The sequence below is a fragment of the Monodon monoceros genome, unplaced genomic scaffold (genome assembly GCF_005190385.1).
Source record: "Monodon monoceros isolate NGI ecotype Baffin Bay Population unplaced genomic scaffold, NGI_Narwhal_1 Super_Scaffold_5, whole genome shotgun sequence".
NCBI lineage: Eukaryota > Metazoa > Chordata > Mammalia > Artiodactyla > Monodontidae > Monodon > Monodon monoceros.
This window is the reverse complement of record NW_021703782.1, coordinates 63659386-63671616: the sequence shown is the minus strand read 5'-3', so window position 1 is coordinate 63671616 and position 12231 is coordinate 63659386. Positions and strand designations below refer to the sequence as shown.

Sequence of the window (12231 nt, the reverse complement as noted above, 5' to 3'; positions counted from 1 at the left end):
GGGGCATGAACCCGTGTCCCCTGCATCGGCAGGCGGGCTCTCAACCACTGCGCCACCAGGGAAGCCCCCACTGCGCCACCAGGGAAGCCCTAACTAGTTTTATATTTGTTACCCATCACTTAGCAAACAGTGGTCTGAAGGACAGCCTGGCTGCGTTATATATATAAATGGAATGAATTCAGAAAATTATTTAACCCTATTTCAAAATGGATGGGAGAAACATAAGAGATGCTATACAGAAAAATAAATTTTTTTAAGCATACTTCAAATTGAATTTCCTAGATCCTCTACCTCATCCTTGTAAGTTGGCCTCTCCATGGGCATTTGTCTATTTTTTTTATAGTATTCCCTGAATCAAAAGGACATAAATAAAAATAAAGGATGGGAATTTACTAAATGCCATCGAATTGTACACTTTAAAATGGTTAATTTTATACTGCGTGAATTTTACCTGAATAACTAAAAAAAGGATAAAGTCAACAATATATGTCTCTATTACGATGAACATATAATATAGGTGTGATAAAGAGAGAATATAGGAAATCTAAGCAAGGAAATTCTGAGATTGCCCAACCAAAGTACTGTAACAATAAAAAACAATGTATTTATGATTTAAGCTGAGATTTGCTTTAGAAGAGCGTGGAAGGGGTGGGAAATGGGTAAGGGTCTAACTGAACAAGATTGGCTAAGGATTGATAATTGTTGAAGCTAGATGATTGGTACAGCGAGTTCATTATATCATTCCCTTCACTTTTGTGTATGTTCAAAATGCCCAGAGTAAGCCGTTTAGTGGGGTTTTTTTTAAGACTATTTTTTAAATTAATTAATTAATTAATTTGGCTGCTTTGGGTTATTACTTGCAGCACGCGGGCTCTTCGTTGCGCCGCACAGGCTTCTCTCTAGTTGTGGCACGCAGGCTCCAGTGTACAGGCTCAGTAGTTGCAGCACATGGGCTGTTTCTCCACAGCATGTGGGATATTAGTTCCCTGACCAGGGATCGAACCCACGTCCCCTGCATTGGAAGATGGATTCTTTTTTTTTTTTTTTTTAATTTATTTATTTTTGGCTGCGTTGGGTCTTCATTGCTGCGTGTGGGCTTTCTCTAGTTGCAGTGAGCAGGGGCTGCTCTTCGTTGCAGTGCGCAGGCTTCTCATTGTGGTGGCTTCTCTTGTTGCAGAGCACGGGCTCTAGGCATGTGGGCTTCAGTAGTTGCAGCACATGGGCTCAGTAGTTGTGGCTTGTGGGCTCTAGAGAGTAGACTCAGTAGTGGCACATGGGCTTCGTTGCTCCGCAGCATGTGGGATATTCCCGGACCAGGGTTCAAACCTGTGTCCACTGCACTGGCAGGTGGATTCTTAACCACTGCGCCACCAGGGAAGTCCTGGAAGGTAGATTCTTAACCACTGGACCACCAGGGAAGTCCCAGCCATTTAGTTTTGTTTTGCTTTGCTTTTGTTATATCTTTACAATAGATCTAACCCTGGAGCTTGAAACACATGTATAGAATTGGGTATATAAGAAGCTTAAAGTGAATCAGAAAAGCAGCAAAATTATCATCTTACTTTACTGTCATGAGAACATCTGGCTTCTAATATTGTCCACTGTTAACTTCTTTTTTTAATGAACAAGGAAGCTTTAGCACTTCCTCAACAATTTATTTCAACTGACTTCATAAACAGCACATTTTACAAAGGGTAAAAATTTGTAAGATCAGTACATACCAGGAGTATCATAGGCCGTTTCCAAGTTGTTAATCCTATGATTCCAGAGAGTATCACCTACAAGAATAAACAGGATCATAAATCTAGAAAAGGGACCAATTCCAATAAACTAATCCCCAGTCTCTGAAGTATATATTTTTTTTAAATACTGAAATTTCAAAGGCTTCTAACTCAAACATTTAATATTCCTGTTGATTACATGAGCCCTGGTATATGGTTTTAGACTATCTTTCTTGTCCAAGTTCCGGAAACTTTTTCACTGACTGCGTATGTTTTTTCTTAAGGTCAGTTAAGAACATACAAACAGAAACTAGCCTATCCTCTGAGTTAAGGAATCAGTATTTCCTATCCAGGTTTCCTGCCCCCAGTAGCACCTAATCTGTCACCAGAGTCAGCCGCATAAAAAGAATGTCTAGCTGCAACCCCCCCTTCATTTGGTAGGTACCCATCCTTCACGGGACAAGTCAGTTCCTCAAAATGGTAAACAAGGCCTTCCAGGATCTTCCCCTGCCTACTTCTCAAGCCTGGTTTCCATGTACTCCTGACCCACCCTCCTTCCAGGCATACTTGTCCTTCCTCAGACTGGCCAGGCTCTAGACATTCCAGGACTTTGTGCTTCTCTTTGTCACAGAGTCCTCTCTTCCCAACTCCCCTCCTAGCTGCCTGAGAACTCCTATGCATTCTGCAAGGCCCCAACACACAGTCATCACCTCTGATAAGCCATATTAATCTTAACACCCCACACTCCTGTAAGCCCTCTACATATAACTTTTTCCCAAAAATAAACTCATTGCATTTTTGTCTTGCCCACTGACTGTGAAGGCCTGTCCTGTCTCTCTGAATCCCCAGCTCCTAGCAAAGTGCTTGTCACATGATTGGCAATTAGTAAATGTTCCTGAACCTTTATTCCTCAAAGGCGGAGGGACTACAGTGAGAAATATCTCATGTTGCAAAATGACACGTCAATAAACAATAACCTAAAATCCTCAGTAAAGAAGAACCAGCATTTTGCCAAAACGTAATCTGGAAGACAACATCAGCCTTTTGAATAACACAGTTCACTAAGCAGTTAGGAAAGGATAAGCAAAGTAATTATTCAGCCCAGGGTCACTCTGATGACCTTTGTGTACGTAATAAAGTGCATCTGCTGAAAGCAGTTATGAGGATTTTCTTTCAAGTGCACTTTTCACCAAAATCATTCAAATGCACCATTTCACAATAACTATTTATTTAACTACAAATCAGTAAGGATTACAGTGCTACTTGAAACCCAAAGCTCACAGGCCTACCTGCGATACTCTCTCTTCTCCATTTATTGACTGAGGGTAATCATTTCACAACAAACCAGTAGAGGACAAGTCTACCCATTTATATCGAGGACCAAAAAATATATATGGGGCTTCCCTGGTGGCGCAGTGGTTGAGAGTCCTCCTGCCAATGCAGGGGATACAGGTTCGTGCCCCGGTCCGGGAGGATCCCACATGCCGCGGAGCGGCTGGGCCCGTGAGCCATGGCCACTGAGCCTGCGTATCCGGAGACTGTGCTCCACAACGGGAGAGGCCACAGCAGTGAGAGGCCCGCGTACCGCAAAAAAAAAAAAAAAAAAAAACACACACACACACAAAAAACATATATGGGCAGACAGGAGACCATTTCTTTGTATCACATCTGTGTTTAAACATACTACGAGCTGCCTGCTCACTGGGAACTATATCCTTTCATGTCCTTAAATTCAATAGGATATTTCCTTCCTCTAAACGATTTCTTCCTGGAAACACACTTGGTGGGGCTTGTCTAGAGGGTATGGGTGACATCTACTTACAAATTGGAACTTGGAATCCATGACATCTTGGGGTCCAGGTTCCTTACTTGGCTTTGAATTATACACACACATGCACAGGGGTATGATATTTACAAAAAAAAAAACAAAAAACGAATCATAAAAGATACTCTTCCTCCTCTTCTTTTTCTCTCTCAACAAATACTTCACTGGAAATCACTTCATGTTTACTGAACTAGCTCTCATTCATTTCCATTTAATGGTTACATAATATTCCTTTGTACAACCACTACCTAATGTATTCAATCATTTCCATATTCATGGGTATTCACTCTTTTTCCAGTTTTTTGCCCCCAAACAATGTTGCAGTAAACATCATGGCCATATATCCTTACAAACAAGTGCTTTTTATTTCTGCTGAATAAAGTCCCAGGAGTAGCGTTGCTAGGTTGAAAGGGGCATGTGTATAATAAGTACATAAATAAATAAAATGTTTTTAATAGATCATGACAGATACAATTATCATTTCAAATGAAGGGTCTCTAGGACAAAAGAACTAAGCTTTCTTTCTTTCTTTTTAAACTCAAGAATTTTATTTATTTATTTATTTTTTATTATTTTTATTTATTTATTTATCTTTGGCTGCGCCGGGTCTTAGTTGCGGCATGCAGGATCTTCGTTGCCACATGCGGGATCTTTAGTTGCAGCATGCGGAATCTTTAGTTCTGGAATGCATTATCTTTAGTTGTGGCATGCGGAATCTTTAGTTGTGGCATGCGGGATCTAGTTCCCTGAGCAAGGATCAAAGCAGGGCCCTCTGCATTGGGAGCACAGAGTCTTTTTCTCTTTAAAGATTTTTTCGATGTGGAACATTTTAAAAGTCTTTGTTGAATTTGTTACCATATTGCTTCTGCTTTATGCTTTGGTTTTTTGGCCCCGAGGCATGTGGGATCTTAGCTCCCGAAAAGGGATCGAACCCGCACCCCCTGCATTGGAAGGAGAAGTCTTAATCACTGGACTGCCAGAGAAGTCCCCTAAGCTAGATAGTTTTCTTCCTCCCTCCTCCCCTCCCTCCCTCCCTCCCTTTCTCTTTAGAGAGGACTTTGCATATATGAGCAAACTAAATTTAAAACATAATTGTTGGGACTTCCCTGATGGTGCAGTGGTTAAGAATCCGCCTGCCAAAGCAGGAGACAAGGGTTCGAGCCCTGGTCCGGGAAGATCCCACATGCTGCGGAGCAGCTAAGCCCATGTGCCACAACTACTGAGCCTGCACTCTAGAGCCCGTGAGCCACAACTACTGAGCCCGCATGCCACAACTACTGAAGCCCATGCACCTAGAGCCCGTGCTCCGCAACAAGAGAAGCTACCGCAATGCGAAGCCCACGCACCGCAAAGAAGGGTAGCCTCCACTCACTGCAACTAGAGAAAGCCTGTGCACAGCAACGAAGACCCAACACAGCCAAAACTAAATAAATAAAAAATAAGATAAATTTTTAAAAAAAGAAATAACAACAATCTCAAAATATATGTGACAAAGAAACTTAAGACCTCAGTAGGAAGAAATATAAAGCTTATTGATCAATATTAAAGACCCAAATAAATCAAGACATATACCACATTCATGGGTTGGAAGACAAAATACTTAAAGATATCATTTCCATTTGAACTGTTTTGTAGACTCAGCACACACAAATGTTAAATTTCAACAGGATTTTTGTAAACCACCCTTCTTTATAGGATGCTTCAAGAAACTACATTCTAGTTGTAGGTGGGAGCTGTACTTACATCCACCTCAGTCCTGAGCCCTGCCCTCCCATTCTTCAAGATTAAGTAAGCCCAACACACTTGGGGAACCCCGTGAGTGGTGAGATAGAGAAGGGGAAGCAGAGGAAGTAGGAAGCCTCTGGAATGTGGAATAAAAGTGCTGCAGCTGGGGATGAATCGTTTAAGAGCTCAAGACTGAAGGGAATGGAGGTTCACATTTCGGGGAGGGGTGTGCAATTCATGACTGGGGAGAGAGGATGGGGAAGTGAAAGAGGAAGAGGCAGAGTATTCAATGCCTCCGCTTCCATCAATGGCAGCAGCAGCTGGAGCTCCATCAGAAGGGACTCAAGATCCCTTAACACTGGCCTTCCATTACCCCATAATGCTATTCCTTGTTCAATTGTGTTCTACACTCACTTGCAATCTCATGAGGGCTTGGATCTCTGAATATTCACTCAAGTACTACTAAAGGCTGCTCAATTAGTTATGGCAAGAGTCAACGAACAACTGAATGGATGATGAATAAATGAATGAATGAAGGTCAAAAACAGGAGATGAACTTGCTCAAAGATGACTATGTAAGCCTAAACATATTTTTCACTCCCGTGCTTCTTGAAAGAGTACATCAACAGCAAAAAGCAACTCCATCAGCATTCTTTCCACCCAGTGCAAGGTGCAACTTGCTCGGAATAAACAGGCGAGAACCTATTTTCTAACGCCAAATTATCTCTATATCACTATAATGAGATTTATTACAATTTTGGTTTCACTCACTTATGACCCATTCTTTGTAGCTTATGGGGAAAAGCAGAGGCCTTTCTTTTTTTCTGATATTGCAAAGAAGGATTCTACGATACTCCAGGCAAGAATCACTGTTACCCACCATATGTGGTGAATGTGCCTTAACTTTCCAGCTTAAAAATCAAATCATTAAAGTCAAAAGCATATAATTCTACTACCTTATTTTTCTGTGTTAATCCATTAACATACCTTAGGGCAAAAATGTTCTGAATTGTTTGTCAAAAGTTGCCATATCTAAACATAGAGTTAAAAAGAGCCATGTTATAGGTGTCCCACTTCTTAATAACCTATCTTGCCCTATAGCTTTTACACTGGATATATTTTTTAAATGTATGTGTGCATGTATCATTCTTTATCTGCCCAGGGTAACTCAGTAAAAGATCTGACAAAGTGGACAACTGGGTATTTCTCGTGTATGCTTGTTGGTTACCACAATGTCCCACCAAAAAACAAACAAACAAACAAACAAAACTAGCCTGTTCACCTTATCTTAATTAAATATTGCCTTGATGTTTAAAAAACATTGATAGAAGTTCTAGTATGTGCCAGGCCTGGGGCGAGGACTCAGCAACGAAGCATTTTCCTAAATGTTCTCTAATTACACTCTCACAAAATCAATTCTGAGGCAAGAATCATCCCACTCATTTTACAGACGAGTAACTGAGGTTGAGAGGCTCAATGACTTGCTCAAGAACTTATCATCATGGATGGACCTAGAGACTGTCATACAGAGTGAAGTAAGTCAGAAAGAGAAAAACAAATATCATATATTAACGCATATATGTGAAATCTGAAGAAATGGGTACAGACGATCTTATTTACAAAGCAGAAATAGAGACACAGACGTAGAGAAGAACAAACATATGGATACCAAGGGGGAAAGGGGGTGGGGTGGGAGGAATTGGGAGATTGGGATTGACATGGATACACTACTATGTATAAAACAGATAACTAATGAGAACCTACTGTATAGCACAGGGAACTCTACTCAGTGCTCTGTGGGGGCCTAAATGGGAAGGAAGTCCAAAAAGGAGGGGATATATGTATACGTATAGCTGATTCACTTTGCTGGACAGTATAAACTAACACAATATTGTAAAGCAATTATACTCCAATTAGAAAAAGAACTTATCATGTGACTCTGCTGTTGTGTAAAATAAAGGACCAAAGAAAATTAAATTCATCTCAAAAGTTATACTTAAAAATACTCCTTCAATATTAAAGTAGTATTTGATGATTATGATAGAAAAAAAATGTACTTACTGCTGTTTAACTGGTAGAGACTAGAATTTTTGTGTTAGTTTCCACTCTGGACCATTCATTCTTTTTTTTTACATTCTGTCATTGTAAATTTTTTTAATAGGTTTACCTTAAGGTTCACCAATGTCTGTCTCTTTATAAGGAACTGGAATCTTGCCAAAGAATCACAGACTCAAGGGAGGGGGGACCATGAGTTCAGGTCAGTGACTTCAACAGAGAGACATGAATGTATGTAGATGATAAAGGCTATTAGGGCCCCCAGAGAAAAAGAAAAAACAATAACTAATTCTCTACCACTTGCCTGAAATATCTCCCAAGGATCATATACGTCATTAGAGTCAGGAATTTTGTTTTTTGAGGGAGACACGAACCAATGCAACTCTCTCTACTCTTCCATTAATCTAAAACAGTGTGGTAGGCTGGTCTCCCGTAGTCCCAGTGGAATCTAACTACTATTAGCTAACTATGCCTCCAAATCAGGAGCCAGGATAGCGTGGCCTGAACACGGACATGGAGATCCTCCCTCTGCCCTCACCTGGGTCAAACTTCAGCATGTTTTTAAAGTGTCTACTCGCTTAGTTTCATGAACTTTGGGAATAATAATAGATTGAGTCATTAACCAAGGACACCAGCAAGAAAATAAATGATCACAGAGTGCTCAAAAACAATGAGCACATTAAAAACACTCCGTTCGGGCTTCCCTGGTGGCGCAGTGGTTGAGAGTCCGCCTGCCGATACAGGGAACACGGGTTCGTGCCCCAGTCTGGGAAGATCCCACATGCCGCGGAGCAGCTGCGCCCGTGAGCCATGGCCGCTGAGCCTGTGCGTCCGGAGCCATGGGAGAGCCCACAACAGTGAGAGGCCCGCGTACTGCAAAAAAACAAAAAAAAACAAAAAAAACAAAAAAAAAACACTCCCTTCAAGTTGTTGAAAGTAAGTATGTAAAGTATGGGAAAACAGTCTTTATAGGATTTGTTAATTCTCAAACATATATTACAATAGATAAAATACACCTTCAAGATTCAGACAAGTGAAGGAAGACTCCAAATCTCGGGCTCAAGGTGAGAATAACACTTACAGCAGTATATAGGGAAAAATATTCTTGAACTATAGTGTGTTTAACAAAATAGTCCTTTCAAATGAATATATTTGTCCCTTATGAGCAAAATTTTTACTGCAGCCAAAAGATTTGCTGACTTAGTTGATACAGCAGACTCAGGCATATAATGGTCATTCAAAGCTTGAAATATGAGGATATCCTTCTACTGTGTTCCTACGTGGGTTTGAAGTAACCTTAGACTTAAGCTGGCACTGCCACTCAACTACCTACTTTCATATGCCAGTCAAACTTCTGAGCGATAAATAAAACATGGTATAACAACACAATGGGATCTCGTTTGTCCATAAACAGGAATGAAGTCGTGATACATGTCACAACACGGATGTGCCTTGAAAATGTTATGCCAAGTGAAAGAAGCCCGTCACAAAGGACCATTTGTTGTATGATCCCATTTATATGAAATGGCCAGAATAACAAATCCATAGAGACATAAAGTAAATTGATCAGCGGTTGCTTAGGGATAATGGAGTAAGGAAGAAATGGGGTATGACTGTTAATGGCTACAGGGTTTCTTTTGGGGGGTGATGAAAATTTTCTAAAATTGATTGTGGAGATGGTTGCAAAACTGTGAATTTAATAAAAATCATTGAACTGCACACTTTAAATGGGTGATATAAGTAGATTTAAATGGAATGTGAATTATATCTCAATAAAGCTGTCATTTAAAAAAAAATTCTGCAGTCCTCAAGTCATAATTCTTAAGCTTTTCTCATAAAAACTTCAGTTTAGCTGTCTTTAAATTAGTTACAACGTGCTATCAAGCCCCTTCCTTTTAACTATTAAGCCCCTTTCTTTTAGAAATACATTCTGAAATATTTAATGCTGAAACTACAATACTGGAGATTTGCCTTAAAATAATCCAGTGGGTGTTACCAAGGGGGAGTGGGTGTGAGTATACAGTGACCATGTAAATGTTGATAACTACTGAAGCTGGGTGACGGGTCAATGGGGGTTCTTTCTATATGTGTTGAGATTTAAAATTTTCAAAATAAAATTTTAAAGGTAGAGTGGGGTTCTTAAGACTTCCTGGTCACTTCTCTGCTGTCTCTCTAGTCCACTTATATTTTCTTTTTAAAAACATACATGTATTGAAATATTTACAGGTGTAATGATGTGATGTCTGAGATTTGTTTCAAAATAACGTGGGAAGTGAATCTGACAAATGGAAGAGGGGGCATGCTGAAGCTAATTTCTACCCTGCTCAGAACACCCATCCTTCTGGAGTTATCAGAACACATAAAGGGAATTCCTTGGTGGTGCAGTGGTTAGGACTCTGCGCTTTCACTGCCGAGAGCCCGGGGAACTAAGATCCCACAAGCTGCCCGGTGCAGCCAAAAAAAAAGAACACATAGAGCCGGCAGCAGAGCCAGAAAGAGGTACAGGAGATAAAACAACTGTTAGAGCTGGGTGAGGGGTATATGAAGATTCATTGTACAGTGTTTGAATAAATTTAAAATTTTCCATAAAGCAGAGTTTAAAAAAAAACATCTCTCTCACACACATAAATTCAAAAGGTATGCTACTGCTGAGACCTTTTTCCTGCAACACCAGGAGAGTCATGAGGCTTAATGCCATTCTCAAATCCTATTCAGTTGTTCTGGACATGTACCATCTGTTGGTTCTGTTGTCACTTTGCAAATTCTGAGGACAACCTCAGAAACAGGCCACAACAAATAAGAATAACAAACAGTTGCAAGTTTGCATATAGAGTTGGGGGCACAGTGTGGGAAAAGGACCCTGTGGAAGACACTTAGTTCCAAATCACTCATTCTTTCCCTGCTCTGGTTTGCTGGGTCCCAGAGACAAGGATGTGCCCAGCCAGCAGGCCCAAGCTAGCAGCCTTTATCTTCTGGTTGATTCCTCTTTTTTTTTTCTTTTTTAATAGTTCATCAAATCTAACTATGGCTTGACTGACATCTAAAGTGTATTTACCTCTGAAATAATTCACAATAGTACGCTGATTTAGGGGTTTAATTTTAGGAGAGAAAAAAATCGTTTTCAATAATCCTAAACTAGCTATCTTTGAGAAGACAAGAGATTACGATTTTACAAAGAGCAAATCCCTAAAAATGTATGCAAGAGTCACTTCTGCCCCATGGTATTTAGAGAAATAAAATGCAGCCGCCATTTGGCTGAATTTAGTCTGACAAGTGGACCAAGGAGCATAACGCACCTAATCCCTACCCTGTTGGGAATACTCCTCTTTCTGAAGTTTTAAAGGACTCCCAGAGGCCAGTGGGAGAGCCCAAGGGTAAGGCCAGGAGGGTGGGATTCCTTTTACACGATGCACAGATTGTGAATTCCACCCACCGCAGTAAGATCATCCAGCGTTAAAGTATTTCAAAAAGAACAAACTGGCATCAGTTTAAGTATAAAATGCCAGGCCAGGCTCTAGGTACCTAGTGTTCTTACAGGTCTTATTCAAACAATTACTTTGGGTTCAACTAGTTCTCCCTATATTCTTAAAGTTTGGTCTTGAATCTGGGTTTGTGTGGATCTGCAAGGACAATTTTCAGCCATTCAAAATATACATTCATTACAGATCTTAGTAAAAACTATAGGCATTGCCAGGCTTTTAGATTTCGTTTAGAGAAAGGCCGTTTACTTTAAATATTCATCTTCCACAATCATTCCACGAAAACCTATTTCCAGGTCTCTCAATCCTCAGCAAACCTCAAGACGCAGGATGCCTTGGAAGCTGTGAAATCGTTAGGAGGCAGGGACGAGCAGCCACCAGTTTCCATAAACGCTCGAGGGCAGCAGCCTTTTGCCCCAGAACAGCCTTCCTGTCCGAGGAGGCAGGGCCGGTAGGGCCTGTACCGGAGCGGGGCAGACATCTCCGGCTAGTTGGGACTTCGGCAAGCTCATCCACGATGGGTTCGGGTTCTGGAGAATTAAATTCTGCCCATCAGTCTGCGTGGCTCCAGGAACCTAGTGCGGGCTTAGGGCCCTCCTTTAATGACCAAGTACGTGGGTGCGTTCACACACCCTGTTATTACCTCCTGAACTCGTCCCCAGATACAGTGGAGCTAGCCTACACCAGACACTTCACATTTACTTGTGCCTTAGTCCGGAATAAAAACAAGTGACGTGCGCCAACCTGTCACTTCATCCATCCCACAAACACTCCTACTATGTGCCAAGCACTGTTGATACATCAGTGAACAAAACAGATCAAGATCCTTGCCCTCCCCGTGCCGACGTTGTCAGCGAAGTAAATACTCAATAGCTGAAAGAAGTTTATTCATTTTCTTCCCGCTTTTTTGTCACCCACCCCCATCCTTCCAATCTCCCAAAGAGCCGGAAATCGGGTTTATTCTATTAGTTTGACAGGAACAACAAAACCCTTTAGCCTACAAGGAATAGACACTGTCCAGGTGCAACCCAATTCACCCCAGAATTCCTCTCTCTCTTACCCCTTTATTTTTCCCCAGCCTCAACGCCTCCAAAAACTTCAACTGGCCTGAGGGGCTGTGCTCCCGAAGGGCAGCCCTGGGGCGATCAATCACGGGGCAGTGGAGGCGAATGGCCTGAGCCCCCCTGCTCCCCGGGTGGGCCCTGCCGAAGTGAGCGGGGCACGCGCGGCACTCACCGAAGAGCCGGCCCAGAACGGGCACGAGTTCTTCACCTGCGGGGAGCTGCTCAGCGACAGCGCCCCGAAGCTGAGTGCCACCATACAGCAGCCCAGGATCAGCTGCAGCAGACCGAGCGACAACAGCGGGCGAGCGGGCAGCAGCGCCGAGCCGGGGGCCGCGGCGGCGGCGGCGGCGGCGGCGGCGGCC

General features: G+C 41.9%; 1 protein-coding gene across 2 annotated transcripts in view; it reads right to left on the bottom strand.

Annotated features, from left to right (window-relative positions):
- The window catches only part of FAM189A2 (family with sequence similarity 189 member A2), a 60800-nt gene extending 48636 nt beyond the window's left edge, over window positions 1-12164 (bottom strand). Inside the window, exons 1-2 of one of the 2 annotated variants that reach the window (XM_029201321.1) lie at window positions 12042-12164; window positions 1722-1778 (exon numbers count right to left, since the gene is read on the bottom strand). In XM_029201321.1, the coding sequence (XP_029057154.1) occupies window positions 1722-1778; window positions 12042-12125 (141 nt within the window). In that variant the 5' untranslated portion in view covers window positions 12126-12164. The remainder of the gene's footprint in view (window positions 1-1721; window positions 1779-12041) is intronic. The other variant, XM_029201320.1, reaches the window with a different exon arrangement.
- Window positions 12165-12231: the final 67 nt, after the last annotated feature.